This window comes from Meleagris gallopavo, chromosome 15, assembly GCF_000146605.3.
Source record: "Meleagris gallopavo isolate NT-WF06-2002-E0010 breed Aviagen turkey brand Nicholas breeding stock chromosome 15, Turkey_5.1, whole genome shotgun sequence".
NCBI classification, from domain to species: domain Eukaryota; kingdom Metazoa; phylum Chordata; class Aves; order Galliformes; family Phasianidae; genus Meleagris; species Meleagris gallopavo.
The window spans coordinates 7,553,290-7,570,981 of record NC_015025.2 but is presented as its reverse complement, the minus strand read 5'-3'; the positions used below and the strand labels follow the sequence as shown (position 1 = coordinate 7,570,981).

The following is a 17,692-nucleotide window of genomic DNA, read 5'->3' as shown; positions in this document are numbered from 1 at the left end:
CCGCCTCTCGCGCAGCGCGCAGCCCTGGGCCGGCCTCGGGCCGCACTTCCTCTGTGCCTGCAGCGCTGCGTTCGGGGCCCCGTGCTGAAAGAGGGGCGGTGAGCCCCTGGAGCGCGTCCAGAGAAGGCTTACAGCGTTGGTCGGCAGCTGGACTATTGATCTTAGTTGTCTTCCCAGCCTTAGTGGTTCTACGATTCCATAGAAGCGGTTCTTGCAGAACTTGGATTTCTACTTCATCTGCTTCTCTTCTACATCTCTTCACAGTGTTGGTGCCTCTTTCACTCGTGTTCATACACCAGTTTCTGAGTGCGTGCCTGAAACTTCTCGTGTCCGGCAGGTTGGTGCGGTGAGCCTGGGTGGTGATAGTATGAGGTAATTAAATGTGCGAGTGGCATTGAGAGAAGTAGTCTGGAAAGCTGACATCAGCGTCATAGAACTGACACTTCTGTTTTATTTAGTTTCTATTCTTTATTGCTTGGGTCTAAGTTTTAGCTTGTAATGTGTTATCTCAGCCCTTGAATGAGCTTTGCAGCCCGTTATTCTCTTGCTGTCTGGGTGTCTGTGTTCTGGGATGGTTGTGTGGAGGTGCAGCTCACCCCGTGCTGCCAGCAGTGCTTCCAGCATTGGGCAGATGGTGCCTTGCCTGTAAGTGGCGGGGGAACGGTAAGAGAGTGCCGGGTGGGACCCAGAAATAATCTGCAAAAGTCATCAGATCTCAGGAGTGTGGTACCTCCAGTGTCTCGATTTTATGGCAGCCACTTGATGACAGGACAGATACCGGAAGTTTCCACAAGTCTGTGTTGTGTTCTCAGTTCCTTGTGGCAATCAGACAGCCCTGAAGATCTTACTCGGGCCAAAAGGAGCTGATAAAAGTGAATTACAGGCATACGACTAACCATGAAAATAGTGACACACTGCAGCTTCTTTTCCAGGTTAACTGTAGCAGTACACTGAAGCAACAATTTTTCTTTTTGGAAACAAAAATCTAGTTGTACTGTGTGTAGTTGGGCTACGTGGTTACAAAAGTAATGCAAAGCAAGCTTTCAGGGAGAAAAGGGTGAAATGGGTGTTGAAAATGGTGTGTCACTTCCTTGTGTCCTGCCCTGGTTAGAGGCTGGGGCTGTGTGGTGAAAGGCCCTTTTCTTGCCACGGACAGAAAGCTGTTATGCAGGTGAGCACAAAGATCCCCTATGTGCTCAGAGTGCAGCAGGCAAAAAGATTTTTGCTTAGAACGTTTTTGTGCTGTGGAAGCACAACCCAGGTACCATCCGCTGCACAGACGTTTTATGACACTGCACAGAGCTAAACTGAGCTGCCTGCGTTTCGTGTTTGAGTTTCCTGACCCATCAAGAAACATTCTCAGGCTTCAGTGATCTGTCCGAGAGCCCTGGGTGAGGGGAGAGGAGCCGCAAGGGTTCTCATTGCTGAAATCTTTTCTGAAGTCTGAGAAAATTAACTGACCCAAGTAGCTTCACACAAAAAATTGGAGGTGAATTTCCCCCCCAGATTTTGCAGTATTGATTTGCTCAGCAGTGGATGAAAGCTTATTAATTTCTTACTCCGTGCTTGTGAAATGAATAAAACCTCTTGTGCAAATACAAATATGGAATGTGCTTCAGACTCGTGCTTTTGTGCACCGAATTCACTGTATTCTCACTGGGCAGCATTTGCTTTTCTTGTATGTACTATGAATAATTCCCTAGTGGACTTTGCAGTACCATGTGGGTGGGTGAGATTAGGTACCTGGAGTGTGAGGATGAGTGCTGGGAGTCTGCATTCTCCTGGGTGCACGATCCCTGTATCATCCTGAGTCAGTCACACCTTGCACCGTAGGTGTCCTCATTAGGAAGTAAATACTCTAATTCCTCATAAGATTTTCTAAGCCTATAATCATTCTAAAATACATTGAAGATACTGTGCTGACAGCTGTTAGCCAAGGGACATTTGTCATTGTGTGTGTATAGGCTTGTAGTACAGTAATTCTGCATGGCTAGGAGGCTCTGAGGTAGAGGTTTGGAATGATTAAGAACACACATAGGCAAAACGGAACCTTTGTTCTCTTTCTGCCTATTGTACTAGAGGATTATCTTAAACAAAGAGAGCAAATATGGTGACAAATAAATACGTTTGTAACGTTATCCCTAAAAATATAAATGTATCACAGTTCTGGGTGGGGTAATCTTTGGATCCAGAACTTAGCTTTTTAAGTTAAAAGGGCCAGACTACATAGAAGGACACGGATACTAGAAAGAAGACTTGAGTTCAAACTGGAATTTTCCACTTAGGACTCACCTAACACAGCAGTGCATTAAGCTTCATTTTTATTTATTTATTTATTCTCTTTTTTTTTTTTCCCCATTGGAACATGAATTTTCCAGAGCTGCTCCTCAGCCTGCACTCAGAACTGCGGCCACAAAGAGTCATGTTCTTGGCTGCCGGGCTAGGTCTTCTTTCTGGTATGTAGATCCAAATAGTGCCCTGCAGTCCCCACGTGGCATTCAGGATGGCATTGGTGCAGTGGGGTTATTTGTGGGTTTGAAGCCGGGAAGGTCTCTGCTCAAAGCACAGCAGCCTTTCAGCAGAGCAGTACAGCGGCCAGCTACCAGAAGTGAGCTGTGTTGAGTTCTCTGGGAGGAGCAGGAGCTTACCCACCGGAGAGGTGCTATAGTGAATGAAAGCATCTTTTGAGGCTAAAACACCAGCCCCTGCCTTTGGTATTTCCTGTTGGCAACCTACCCACATTAGGCAGTGTGTTGACTTTAGATAGCCTGGTTGGTTAGAGACATGGCTGTTGTGAACATGCTGCCCCAGTACAGATACCTGCCTTGTTTAACTGGATGTACATAGCCTGTGTTAGAGCACATGTTCTGGCAGAAATGTGCTGCTTACTTTACATTGTCCCCCTTAACTTGCCTTCCTTTTGTGCTGTTTTAGCTAGATGTAGTTTACTTCAAAACCAACTTCTAAAAATTACAAAGAGCATTTTGCCATTGTATCTCTGGGTGAAATAAAGTCAATAAAGATTTCTTACTAGGTAGGAAATCTTTACAGTGTTTGCAGGAGTAATTGGTGCATGAAGAATACTTGTTTTATGGAATGTATATGTAAAAGAAGTTTAGACCAAGCTGTGCAGCGTGAGAAATACACTAATTGTAGTTAATTTTCAGCAACTGGATTGAAGTAACTGTTGGACCACAACAAACCCTGTGCCTGTCTTTCTGCAGTGGAGCGGTCTGCAAACAGCAATTTAGTCAAGGAAACTTCTCTGGGAGACAGTGCTCTTGCATTCTTTTCCATTTCACAACTTTAGCAACAGCAGGTTTATTCTACAGGATATCAGCTTCTTTCTTAGAAAGCTGATTCCTTGTTTAACAAGGATGTAATGGGGAGACTCTTTCCATGTTTAATTGGGACTTGCTTTCTCTGCTTAACCAAGACTATTAGCCCTTGCTTTTCATATCCTCTGAACCAGTTCCATTAAGAATTCTGGTCTAACACATTCACTTATGGTTTAATAAAGCAGTCTTTCTTTCTGTTGCTAGGGAGCCCTTGAGATGACAGCCATGGCAGAATTCAACAACGTTCAATCAGTGTCTGAAATGCCAGAAGAAGGTGAAGCTAAACGTGGTTTCTATCACAGAATGCTTTTGGAACCTCAGGAGGAGAAGAGGAACCTGAAGGCTCTGATGGTTAAACAAGTGAAGAAAACTTGCAGCTGCACTCCAGCCAAAGTTAAAGACTGTGTTTTAAGTTTCTTTCCCATCTTGCAGTGGCTTCCTAAATACAATCCAAAAGAGTGCTTACTGGGAGACATAATGTCTGGTGTGATTGTGGGGGTCTTGCTAGTCCCACAGTCAATTGCTTATTCTCTCTTGGCTGGACAGGAGCCTATTTATGGCCTTTATACATCCTTCTTTGCAGGCATTATTTACTGCATATTTGGAACCTCTCGCCACATCTCTGTTGGTATCTTTGGTGCACTTTGTCTGATGGTGGGACAAGTGGTGGATCGTGAGGTGCTGAGAGCCGGCTATGAGCTGGAGCCAGCTGCTCTTAGTGACCACATGGATACAGCAATGCACGTGAACTCCACCACTGCACCTGTGAACCAGACACTGCAGAAGCTGCTCTGTGATAAAACCTGCTATGCAATAAAAGTGGGAGCCACCATGACCTTCATAGCTGGAGTTTATCAGGTAAGAGGAAGTAGGCAAACAAGTATTCTGTGGAAATAGTTTTAATTCTGTATGTGGTTGTTCATATGGGCAGTCTGCTGGGGTTGCACATGTTCTCTGAATCTTGGGCAAACGGATCTAAGCAGGACTGGATGTTGCCAGTTACTGTTGTGCAAGAAACTCCTCTGTGATCTCCTTTTTGTTTGGATAACATTTTGTACTTGCTTTGTTAGTTTGCTGGTGACTGCAAGGACCTGCATGGAACATTGCCAGGCCTGCTACTCCCACACTGATCTGCACACTGCCTTCCTTGCTGTGCTCTAAAACTTGTATTTTCTAACTTATATCAGGGCTCAATTTCACTGGGCCAAAATGTGGCATGTTATCTATTAATTCCAGGCTTGAGTCACTTGCATTTATTAAAAAAAAAAAAACAAAACAAACAAAAAAAAGAAACCAAACTTGAACAATAAAGCTATTTCCAGTTTCTTTTTATTTATCTCTAAGCTTTTTTTTGGTGAAACTTTGTTGTTTGCTCATTCAAAGCCAAATCAATGCCACTGTATATTACAAGGATGGATAGTGACAGGACAAGGGGAAATGGTTTTAAACTAAGACATGGAAGGTTTAGGTTAGATATTAGGAATTTTTTCACTTAGAGGGTGGTGAAGCACTGGAACAGGTTGCCTGAGGAGGTTGTGGATGCCCCATCCCTGGGGGCATTCAAGGCCAGGCTGGATGTGGCTCTGGGCAGCCTGGTCTGGTGGTTGGTGACCCTGCACATAGCAGGGGGTTGAAATTAGATGAGCATTGTGGTCCTTTTCAATCCAGGCTGTTCTGTGATTCTGTATGAAGACGGTACTACTGAGATAATAAAGCAGTTTCGAAATGAAGCTTTTAGTTACTACCCCACTAAAATATGTTATTTAATAGTATTTTACTCTTCTGTCTCTGCTTAGATCGTAGAATTCAATGCTTGCTGAAATTAAAGCAGATATCTTTGTTTTTAGACTGTCATGCATTAACCAGAATGGATTTAGTTTTAACTGTACTTCAGAACTGTGATATTTAAGTTCGTGAGTTCACATTCATTTCTTCCTATGGTGACATTCACAGTGATAGCTCACCAAAGTGTAGAGGAGAAGAAAAGGAGACATTTAGCTCCGTTTAGCATGAAGCTTGTTGGGAAAGAAGGGATATTTCCCTTCACATGGTTACAGTGGATCTCCTGGGGAGAACACCAAGGATTTCTCCATTCAGCTAGCATTAATAAAAATGAATGCCAAGGAACTTCAAAAGTTTATCTCTATTTATGTAATCTGCATCACAAGAGTTTGAAGCTCATATACTTTCCAGGTTGGATGCAGCAAGCTTTATGCAGTGCAAAGGGCAGCTGTTAGACCATAAGCTGTATTTTTTATTGCAGGTTGTCATATTTTATTGCACGAGACATACAAAAGCATAGATTTTGGATCTTTGCAAAGTTCACAGAGATTGAAAGAAATTGAGACAGAAATGGTACAAGTAACTAGTATTCCAAATGCTTTCTTTTCTTGGGACCCTTTTTTCTGAACCCAATGAGCCAACAATAAGCATGGGTTCAGAGCATGGAGGCCTCTGTGACCTCTAAAAAAGTCTGCTCTGTGTTGGAAGTGCATTTCATTTAAGTGTGGTGCACAAGAAGGAGCTGAGTACTGGAGACAGTCTTTTTCATGCTGAGACCATGCCTTGTCCTCCAAGGCCATGTTTCTTACCCACTTTTTTCCAGATCCCCACGATGATGGCATCTACAAAGTCTGAATCCTAATCTCTTGTATGTGGTTGATTCCTTGCAGGTGGCCATGGGTTTCTTTCAAGTGGGCTTTGTCTCAGTGTACCTCTCCGATTCATTGCTCAGCGGATTTGTCACGGGTGCCTCCTTTACCATCCTGACATCACAAGCTAAGTACCTCCTGGGTCTGGACATTCCACGGAGCAGTGGCGTCGGCTCCCTCATAACCACGTGGATAAACATCTTCAGAAACATACACAAGACTAACATGTGTGATGTCATCACCAGCTTTTTGTGCTTTCTTGTTCTTATCCCAACTAAGGAGCTTAATGAACATTTTAAATCCAGGCTCAAGGCTCCAATTCCAGTTGAATTAGTTGTGGTTGTGGCAGCTACTCTGGCATCTCACTTAGGGAAGCTGAAAGAAACCTATGGCTCAAGTGTTGCTGGGCACATCCCAACTGGCTTTCTGCCACCCAGCCCTCCTGACTGGAACCTGATTCCTAATGTGGCACTGGATGCTATCCCCATCGCTGTCATTGGCTTTGCCATCACTGTTTCCCTCTCAGAGATGTTTGCCAAGAAGCATGGTTACACTGTGAAGGCCAACCAGGAAATGTATGCCATTGGCTTCTGCAACATCATTCCCTCTTTCTTCCATTGCTTCACAACAAGCGCAGCTCTTGCTAAGACTCTTATTAAAGAGTCAACAGGTTGCAGAACACAGGTTTCTGGCGTTGTGACTAGTTTGTTAATCCTAATAGTCCTCCTTGTGATTGCACCTTTGTTTTATTCCCTTCAGAAATGTGTCCTTGCTGTCATAACCATTGTAAACCTCAGAGGTGCCCTGCGAAAGTTCAGAGACCTGCCAAAAATGTGGCATTTGAGCAGGGTGGACACGGTGATCTGGCTAGTTACTATGGCGTCCTCAGCACTCATCAGTACTGAGATTGGCCTTTTGATTGGTGTTTGTTTCTCTATGCTTTGTGTCATTTTTCGAACTCAGAAACCAGAGGCACCATTGCTTGGCTGGGTGGCAGAGTCTGAAACGTATGAGTCCCTGTCTGCTTATAAGAACTTAGAAACTAAGCCAGGAGTTGTGGTGTTGCGTTTTGAAGCACCCCTCTACTACATCAACAAAGAGTGCTTCAAATCCGCACTGTACAAGCAAACTGGAGTCAACCCAGCCTTGGTGAAGGCAGCAAAGAAAAAGGCAGCAAAAAGAATGCTTAGAGAGAAGGAAGCGGGTTCTGGTGGCAACCAGACCAACGTTTCCATGGAGCTTGTGTCCGAGCCGTTGGGGTTTCACACAATAGTGATTGACTGCTGTGCAGTACAGTTTCTGGACACAGCAGGAATACGCACGCTCAAAGAGGTCTGCAAGGACTACAGTGAGATAGATGTCCAGGTGCTACTGGCACAGTGCAATCCTTCGGTGAGGAGTTCCCTCATGCGGGGAGAATTCTTCAAAGAGGGGGAGGACCATCTTCTCTTCCACAGTGTGCATCAGGCCGTGGACTTTGCACTGGGTGCACAGGAGCACAGCAGGACCTGTGCTTCTAAGAGCTAATTGTGGGAAGGCAACAAGTTGGAACAAAGCCTGGAAAAAAATGAGCATTGCTTTATGTATGATACTGAGTGAATGCAACTCTTAAGTTTCTCATGATCTGTATATGAGCCAAAGAGTTTCATATGAACATTTATCTCATTTCTCTTCTGTCATCAGCTTTCCATTTCTTGGTTCCCCTCTGTTTTGATCATCAGCACGAAGGTCTTTCTGAATAAGACAAGCTTTAGAAGCATTCTAGGCAAACCATCTAGCTGAATGCTACAAGGCAACTCATTTCTTGTTCCTAGTTGAGAAATTGCTTTTTCATATCATCACAGCCTTATATTTTTAAGGAATGACTGACAGGTACTGTTTACTCTGTTTTTTATCACGTTGTGATTGCTTGGTCATATGAGGACCAATAGATAAGGAAAATCATGCAACAAAAAAGTCTTAATGCATAGCTTATAACTTACCTGTCACCTCTGGACAATGCTTTGTCATCGTGTGTTGACAGCCAAATGCAGCCAGATGAGCGGGGACATGGTTATCTAGTTTCTGTGCAGTCCCTTACATGCCAGGAAAGATTGCTCTTTTGCTTGAATCTCTTTGGATAATCTCTCTGGAAGTATTTTTATTTGGACATGATTGCTTAGAAGTCTGATTCATACTTACGGTCAATTGCTTGTTTTGTTAGTATTTAGGAGCGCTTTAGGATTGTGAACATTAGATATGAAAGATCACCAATTCATGGGTTGCAGTGCAATACAAGCTGGTTTTACTTGCCAAACTGACAGAACCCCAGACACCGGAATGAGAAGGGCCCCACAGATTATCCAGCATTGGGCCAAATCTGCTTGTGCCATGCAGACTTCCGGTGTGAATGCAGGTTTTATTGACCATAAACTCTTTATATATGCTCAGTCGTGGGCCTTTTGTAATGGAGATGTTGGCCAAGAAGAGAGGTAATCAGAAAAAGAGCCAGAAAGAAATCTGCTGAAAGCTCTTCACCAGGTTAGTGTAAATAAAACTTTGTACTTTGCTTTTAAGTTATGCAGAACAGTGAAGAGTCCCTATTGTTCATGTCGAAATAAAGGCACTGGGTAGGAAGACGTTCTCTGTTCTTACAGCAATAGAATACAATTATGAAAGCATAATTGAAAGATTAACTTTTTTTTACTGGCTGCCAAGGGAGTTTATAGTCTGAACTGCAGTTTCTTGACAGCTTTTAAGAGGGAAAAGGTGTTGTATATGACGGTAAGCTCATCCTTAATCATTCAAAAATGAGTCAGGAATCAAAAAAGTAAGAAAATGCAATGTAAATTATGAAGCATTTTCTAAATAGAAATACATTTTCCATTTAGGATGATTTTATTTTTCTGAGCAATTAGGAACTTTTCCCTTATTTCAGTGAAAGCTGAAATGTCACACGGTGCTTCGGTCTGGGAGCTCAAGAGAAGGAACAGACAGAAGGAAGTTCAGTCCCAGGATCTGGCAACATTTATATGCTAGGTGAACTTACTACATTTTTTAGGACATGATAGGAGTGTATAAAAATATTTAGGGAGTGGGCAGGGCGTATGGAAAAGGATCACATAACTGAGATCCTTGAATTGGACTTACTAAGACAACAGCGAGACTTCAAACATCAGAGATTCTAAAGCTTCTGCAGTGTTCAAAAAACACAAATAGTTTTCTTTCATAGCCTTAAGGCACGTTTATACAAGGAGATGAATCCCAAATAGCTACTGCTGGTTTTTTTCTTTTCTGCATAAACTTTAATTCTGTGCTAGGAATCCCTTTTGTGCTTTGGGTAATTATAGGGATCAAGTTTGTATTATCAAAGTGGGGGCCGCTGTCAGGAGGGAGCAGCTCCAGCAGCCAGGATCCTGCTTTCAACTCTAAACAAAAATTACCCATGCCATTTTGAAACGCCAAGCCCCAGCTATTCATTTTCCACCGTGTTGCCCTTCAGGCACGGGCAGCTGACAGGGAATGAGCTGCTCTGATGGTCCTGAAGAGGGGCAGGGATGGCAGCAAAGTGGAAGGTGCTGTGGGTGAATCTTTCCTGTCTGCGCTCATGACTTCTTACCCTTTCCACGCTGCCCAGGAGAGGATTTTTTGATTTGTGACAATGCGCAGTGATAACAGAAGAAGAAAATAAAAAGTATTTATTAAATGGCTTTTTTTTAAATTTCAAATTTATTTCCACCTGTGCCAAGAAGGGAGGAATAAGTGCATCAATTCTCAGGAGCAGTACTACAGCTGTAAAGGATGCATATTTGTGGCACCTGAGTGTTTGTTTGTATTAAAGCACAATAAAACAGTCATAAATTGATTTTCAAAGAATTAATTTAGATTACAGCTAAAAGATAGATTAAAGTGATTTATGTTTAGCTAGAGCACATCATGCTTGGCCGCAGTGCTGTTTGTGCAGCCACAATTGGCAGTGTAACCTCCAAACTGAATTTGAAGCAAAACACACACACGCAAAATGTATTAAAATGCAACTGCAAAAGCATCCAGCCAACAAAAAAAAAACACCAAACCAACAACAAAAAAACAATTTCTGATGTTCTTGCTTAAGATAATATTTATAGGCTGCAGTTTATCCTCTACATAAATGCATACAGCCCTGGTTGGAAGGGAATACAAATAAACGCCCGTTGGCAGAGAGTTAATGTAATAGGGAGTCCTTTGGCATTAACTGAAGATTGGAGCTTATCGTGGCTGGGGTTTCTTAAAATGGTGGGTTTTCAGGCATTTTCCTTTTAAAGCTTTTTTTTTTTTTTAATGAAGACAAGTGTAAGTGAATTCAGGCCCTAGAATTCTAGAGCAGGAAGCATGCCTTGCTTCAGTATGTTTGTGGATCCTTGAGAAATAATCTAACTTCATGTTTAGGCACCAAGGACCATTGAGTGAAAACTGTTGCCCTAAAAAATTTGTTTCCTAAAGGAATTTCAGACACGTGTATACATATATATATATCTATATATATATACACACACATAAATGCGCACACACCTTTTGCAGCTTTATGTCTCCAGTCGTGCTTTTGCAGAGTGGCTGCTTCTGTCCTAGAAGGGGCTCTCTAACCTTCTGCTGAATTAAATAAACAATAGACCACACATAAAGGATTGTAGAAGGGAAACTGCTATACCCGCTGCTGTCTAGTGTTTCTGTTATCCTTTCGGCTTAATTTGTCATCTACAAAAGAATGAATCCCAGAATGATTGCCTTTGGGCTGCCCAGAATGGTGACATTTGTTGCAGAGGCCTTCACAGCCCAGGGCCAACCTGGAAGGCTGCATAGATCTGTTGGTCTCCTGTAAGGCAGCTCCCAAATGTCTGAATTCAGCAATTGTCCGTCTAAATGAGGAATTAGCAGATCATTAGCACATTCATTAACGGTAACAACGTGGCATTATGGAAATTAACACTCACAATCTCAGCTATACTGAAGGCTAGCTGAAGTATCTTTAGTGGTCTGCTAAATGTCAGACTTTCTCTAGGTTTCTTGCTGCTGTAGGCAGTAGTTTTCAGCTCCTGATGTGCCAGTTGCACTAATAAATGTTTCACTTGTGTGAACGTTTTGACACAGAACCAATTCTTAATCCATTTCAAAAATAGGAAGGTGTTAAAGTGATGCACGTGGTACTTATTTTTGGATTTATGATGACATAAATCCACTGATAGAGCACCTGGTGGGAAGGCAGGATCAACCCAGGAGAGCTCAGGTGCATGCAATGCAGCTGAGTGACTGGAAAGGATGGAGCCAGGGCCCACCCTTTCCCAGACCTCATTTAAGGGTTGGTAGTGGAGGTGAGGGTATCTGATTGGAGATCCCTGCCTACCTGAGGTCTTCTCAAGGTAAGCAGATTTTCTTCTTTTGTTTCTGTATCTATGGGTGGTGCAGAGGAGCTTGTTCTCATTTGTTGTAGCCTGGGATTGTGTCACCCTGCTGTTACTGCTGTGCTTTCCATCACGTTGTAGCACTATGGCATTACGGTAGTCAACCTTGGTCCTGTGTGATTTAGTGATCTGGATTTCCTAGCATGTTGTTGCAGCTCTGGTCATTGCTTTTCAATTCATCACACAATTCACCTCATCACCTTTCACGCTTCTGTGTTTGTCTGTAAGGCACTGTGTGTGATTGACTGTAAATAGAAGAATCTTAGCATATTTTGATATTACCTGTGAGCTGCTATTCAGTTTTTATGTCAAATCTTCTAGTGAGACCAAAGCTCCCAAGCAAAGACTGCAGAGGCACCCCCCAAATCCCACAGTGTTTGGGGCTGTGGGGAGCAGCCCCATATACCTGCTGGGAGAGCTACAGCCAGGCCTGGGGCTGCATAAGGGCTCACGTACCAGTGACAGTGCCTCCCAGGATAACAGACCTGGTAGGAGGCCTGTGATAGCACTACATACAGCCGTGTGCCTTTTTCCATGAGTGTAATAATAACACAGGATCCTTGTTCCTGTCCAGTGCTGCTGCATGAGTCAGTGATGAGTCAGTGTCCCATTCTCAGTATTATAAGGGATTTCTGGCTTTATGATTATTTATTTTTGTATACTTCTAATCTAATTCTGTACTTGACTCTCCTAGAAAAGACCACAAAGCTACCATGACATCTGTACTCCTTCCCCATCAGGTTGCAGTGATGAACAAGGAGATATCTCTCTTGGATGGGGGGGAAAGCATTCTGGGTCTTTGAGTCAATTGGTCCCAGCTGTAGCCCACATCCTTGTGCCTGTGTGTGAGCTCTGTGCCAGATACTACATCTGCATCTTGCTTGCTGTGCAAGCCTGCCTGGTGAGGTCTGCACTTCCTCTACCCAGACCTTATTGGGGCAACACTACAGATCTCCCCAGGTCCCACTCTTTGAATCTTTCACCCAAAGGCTGTGCAAACTCCCCTGCTCCCAGCATGTTTGAATACCTGTTAGTAGGTGTCGCTGCTAAGAAGTTTTTAATGAGACTGAAGTCATCACCCCCAGGATCCAAACTGCTGGACTAGATCACAGAAACTGGAACATGAGGAAGCCCTACTGGTCGGGTGTGAAACACTTCAGGCAAATAGTTCCTTTTCAGGATGTTACTTTCTTGTTTTTTTTTCTTCTTCTTTTCATATACTTTAGAGAGATGATTAAATTATTTAAGTGATCGAAGTTCATTTTAACAGCATTAATTTAACTTAGCTAATGAAGCTGTGATGTAGATAGGAGTCATCTGCTAATGCAATCCAGGGTGCCTTTTATCTGTATAACTTGTTGTGCTTTGCTGAGCCTCACACTAGGATACCATTGTGAGTCTGGAATATTGATATAATTGCCCTCATTAGAAGGGATTTGCACTTCTACTATGCTGGCATAGCTAAAAGGGGCAATGCTCTGTGCCTTTGCATTTTGAACTGCTTTGTTAAGTCCCAAGAATTACTTGCACTTGGTTGTGGTGTTTGTAAGCCTTTGTTGGAGTAGCTGCTCATGTGGAAAAAGAACCTGATCTTTACTGACTCAATAGAATTTCTTCTGAAGTAGAAATCATTTTGAGTCTTGTCTTTTCTTTTGAGATGATTGTAATGCTAAAAGTGATGCCTCTGGTTAGGTAAAATGACTAATATTTAATATATATAGTTTATAGCATAATTAGTACCTTTTATCGTATTTCAGAGAGAAAATAAGGCATTGCCATTTCTCTAATGTGCAAATATACAGAATACTACAGCATTTGATAGAGAGTCAAATCTCCATTGAGGAAGTGTGCTGCCCAAAATATTTGAATTGAGTCTGAAAGCATTCAGTTCTTAGTCCAGCTCCCAGACCATCTCAGGACTGTACAGAATGATGGGAAGTCAAACATTCTGCTGGACTTGGGTCCAAATTTTAATGTCTAACTTTTGACTTTAGAAATGAAATTTTGTGATAAAAATCTAACTGAAACATCTTTAAGGGGAGGTAAAGCATCACTCTTTCTGGCAAGCATGTGATGATTTCATTTTATGAACTCCAGTTACTTGCAATCATCTCTGCACTATGGTATAATCTGGGATGACTTCTGAATTATTCTAAATTCAGATTGATTTTAAGATACTGTTTGTGACAATGTTTTGCTCAATGAATTAAATGACAAATTTTGCCTGGAGTAGCTTTTTCAAATTTGGGAGTTAGCTTAAACAAACAGGACCTTAGGAATGAAAAAACGACTTGTCTGATTAGACTGGTTTACAGAAATAGTTTGGAAAGTTGCATAGCATGTATAATGGATTGCCTTTTTATTACTATTTGTAAGTGCAGTATAAATGAGGTGTGATACTTCCCCCAGTTTGGTGCTAGAATCCAGGGTGCTGGGGAGGCTGTCTGCCCCTTGCCTTTGCCTATTCTGTATGTATGTTTGCTAGCACAGACATAGCCTTGTGCACAGCCTGAGATGTGCTGCCATCAGCTCCTCAGGAGTGCTGTGCTCACGGACCAAAGCCTGTGATGGGAGTTGTTTTGTCAATCGTCTTATGTTCTACCAACAAAACGTACTGAGGGGCTATATCATCTGCGTATTGCTGGCTTTACCTTTTTTCTATCTGCTTGTTCTGTATCAGCTGCCATTTTAAAATGCTGATGTGCCTTATTGTCATTGTGGAAGACTGTTAAGAGAAGAATTTTCTGTCAGATATGGTAAAATCTTTGAGATTTCTTTACCATCATTAAAAGATATTTATGTTCTTTTCTGCTTCAGATGTATGCTTGATACTTTAACAGGTGCTGCAGCTTTAAATTTTAAATGGAAGAGCCACAGTCTGAGCAGTGAGCTACTCCCTGTTCCTCTTCACAGCTGCACCAGTCACTGTTGTAAAGGTGGTGTACACAGCTGCGTGCAAATCTGAGTTTCCTAAAATAGCATGAACTTCCCCTGCATTGTGTTGTGTACGCATAAGCACACATGGAAATTTTCTGCCAACACAGAAAAAAGGTATGAACAATACATGGATGCCTACTGGCTTTCACCTTCTATCTCGGGTGCTCTGTGCAAGTGGCTGTGGTTTTCTTGTGAAGAGATGTGGCTGTAATAAGAAATGCTGACAGCTGTGTGCTGTGTCAGGGTGAGCAGCACCCTCCTGTGGGCCAGGTTTGAATTCCCAAGGGACAAGAGATGTCAGATGTGTGTACTTGCAGCGCATGGCATCACCTATTCAGCTGTTTAAAAAAAAAAAATAATAATAATAATAAAAAAATGCTGCAGTGTGTTTCAGTGTTATTTGACTTAACTGGTTATGTGACTTGGTCAGGTCATGGTCAGGAAGAGTTAGAGCAAAAACAGACCAATGCTGAGTGCAGTTCTGGGCAGTTACTGTGAACTTCATATAGCCATACTTGCCCTTGTGTTATACAAAATATTTTCTTGATCCAGCTTTTACCTGAGGGCACCTTTTACCTTAGGAGACCTCAGCACATTCTGTGATATTTTTTTTTTGTGTGTGTGTGTTGGTGCCAGGAGTGGTAGGCACAATAGGCACATTCAGCTTCAGGTGATGCCAGCAGGAGCTTTCTGTTCTCTTGAAAAGTGTTAGGACTTCTAGCAGGGTAACTGATGCCTGCTGACACAGAGCCAAGGTGATGGGCTTCAATCAGCAGCACCCTTTGCTGCTCTGTAAGGCTGTACCTTGCCTGCAGACAGCTGCAGTTGTCTCTGTATGTATTCCAAGTGAGCCCCCACCGCCTCACACACTGATTTATTAAAAATCAGAATGTTCTGAATTGGAAAGGCCCCACAAGGAACATCGAGTCCAGCTCCTGGTTCCATATAGGACCACCCAAAATTCAAACCTTGTTTCTGAACAGTTTGGGGCCATGCCTGCTGCCCTCTGAGGCAGAACCTTTCCCTCACCTCCACCTGCCCTCCCCTGACACAGCTCCAGAGAGAGCTCAGCACTGCCCTGTGAGGAGCTGCAGCTGCCATGAGCTGCCCCTCAGCCTGCTCTGCTCTGGGCTGGGCAAACCCAGGGACCTCAGCTGCCCCTTGTAAACCCTGCCCTTCAGAACAGTCCCCATCTTTGTAGCCCTCTGTTGGATGCTCCTTAGCTGTGAACCAGCCAGCAGGGCAAGTGGCATCCCATGAGCGTGGCCTCAGAAGTGTTGGGGGCTTGCAGGTAGAAGCAGCAGGCCAGGCCTGGAGTGATGCCAAGCAGCCTGGGCTGAGTGCCAATTCAGTATGAAATAGTCATGTCTCACTGGCTTATTTCATAGTACTCATCTGTAATCAATTTAATCAGTTTACTGAGCCATTATGGAATTTTCAGTTATTGGCTGGATAATTTAGAAAAGAGTCGTTAGCACTAGACACTTGTCACACAGGAAAAACAGCAACAAACTGTTGTGAAGTTAACAAGGAATTGCTTTCATTCTCCTTATACAAATGGCGATGCTCTCCCAATCCCCAAGCTTTTGTACTGTGTGGTGCTGGGGTTTTTCCATGTTTTACAAGCAAAGGATAAGAGCAGCCTATAGAGTCCCCAGTAGTGGGGCAGCTGGTGCCCAGTGTTTGTATCTGCAGCCAAAGATGCTCTTCCACATCGGTTAGATTTGCTATCCCTACACAGAATCCCTTTCCAAAGGATTTCCTGTTTCATGTCTTCCAAGGTATACTTAAAATATTGTTTGTCTTTGTGGCTCATTGGTGGGAGGGAGCAGTAGTCCAAAATAGATGCTTCTTTTTTTTTTTTTTAAAATTCATTTGTGGGGCCATTTGTCTTTCTCAAACTTAAGAATGGAGTAACTGTATTAACGTGCAGTCTAAGAGTGAGGCACTTCTGGCACTCCAGTATGTTTGAATAGAACCCTTGTTTTTGCCTCTGCTGTGACCCCTGCACGTTATCATAAACTGAAAAATAACAGGAGGCTGCGAGAAGCTATTTTATTTTCTGAGATGACCTAGTGTACTGCTTCCAGATTCTCTGCTGTTATCTCTTCAAAACTGTGAATTTGAAGGAACCACAGGACAGGTTCTGATAATTATTGTCCTTGAGTGTTGTTTAAAATTTTGCCATGTCTCAGCAATGGGACCAGTTCTGAGCTTGTCTCCTTTTTCTTGGTTTTCTCTTTTAAAAAATAATAATAATAGTAATGAAGCTTTGCAAATGTCTGCATCTTGAAACTTCATTTCCAAGGGGAAGTGAACTAGCAGCCTTCTGAAAAGACAGTAAAGTCTTTAAAAGTCTTGTAAAGGGAAATAAAAGCACTTTGTTTAGACTCCCAGCATCATTACTTGGCTCACTTGCTGTGTTTTATTAAAGTGGCTTGTGATCTCAGGACCTGCAGAGCCGTGGGATGCACCCATGTACTAAGGCAGACTGGTCAATTTATGAAGCCAAAACACTTGGGATGCTACCTGAAAAGCTTCCAGGAGTCAAAAAGTCATAAACATATTCACGTACCTAAAAACAAATAAAAATCCTTGCATATGCAGTTAGCTGTTTTACAGAAAACAACTATATTGCCTGAGATGTCGCTAGTCCTGCTGAACACAAACAATGCATTGACACAGCAGCAAAGAAATGAACTCAATGCACTTATCCATTGCAAGGTGCCTGGGTAACAAACACATACGCAGCCAATTCTGTGATATTTTTCTATTTTGGGATAGACATTGTCTGGAATTATAGCATTGCTTATAAAGGACCACTAAAGATCATCTAGTCCAACTCCCTTGCAATGAACAGAGATATCTGCTGCTCAGTCAGGTTGCTCAGAGCCCCTTCAGCCTGGCCTTGGACATCTCCGAGGCTAGGGCATCCACCACATCTCTGGACAGGCTGTGCCTGTGCCTCACCCCTCTTACTGTAAAACACTTCTTATTTCCAGTCTAAATCTCCTATATTTTAGTTTGAAGCCATTTCACTTTGTTCTATCACAACAGGGCCCTGCTAAAGAGTCTGTCCTCTTCTTTCTTACAGCCCCCCTTTACATACCAAAGTCTGGTCTCTCTTCTCCAGGCTGAACAGCTCCATCTCTCAGCCTGTTCTCACAGGGGATGTGCTCCATCCCTTGGATCATTTTTGTGGCCCCTCTCTGGACATGCTCAAACAGGTCCACATCTCTCCTGTACTGAGGGCTCCACATCTGGACATGGTGCTCCAGATGAGGCCTCATCAGCAAGGAGTAGAGGAGCTGGATCACCTCCCCTGCTTTGCTGGCCATGGTTTGTTTTT

General features: G+C 43.0%; 2 protein-coding genes across 7 annotated transcripts in view; both read left to right on the top strand.

Moving 5' to 3' along the window:
• SLC26A2 (solute carrier family 26 member 2) overlaps nucleotides 1-14,222 on the top strand; it is a 14,459-nt gene extending 237 nt beyond the window's left edge. Inside the window, exons 1-4 of one of the 6 annotated variants that reach the window (XM_010718926.3) lie at nucleotides 50-372; nucleotides 2,379-2,456; nucleotides 3,543-4,196; nucleotides 6,011-14,222. In XM_010718926.3, coding sequence (XP_010717228.1) covers nucleotides 3,555-4,196; nucleotides 6,011-7,516 — 2,148 coding nt within the window. In that variant the 5' untranslated portion in view covers nucleotides 50-372; nucleotides 2,379-2,456; nucleotides 3,543-3,554 and the 3' untranslated portion in view covers nucleotides 7,517-14,222. Of the gene's footprint in view, nucleotides 1-49; nucleotides 373-2,378; nucleotides 2,457-3,542; nucleotides 4,197-6,010 lie in introns of those variants that run through there. The other 5 variants (XR_002119865.2, XM_010718925.3, XM_010718927.3 and 2 more) reach the window with 5 other exon arrangements.
• Nucleotides 11,335-17,692, top strand: part of LOC100544098 (sulfate transporter) — a 14,108-nt gene continuing 7,750 nt past the window's right edge. The window contains exon 1 of the mRNA XM_010718923.3: nucleotides 11,335-11,364. The gene's annotated coding sequence lies outside the window, so the exon portion shown is untranslated. The remainder of the gene's footprint in view (nucleotides 11,365-17,692) is intronic.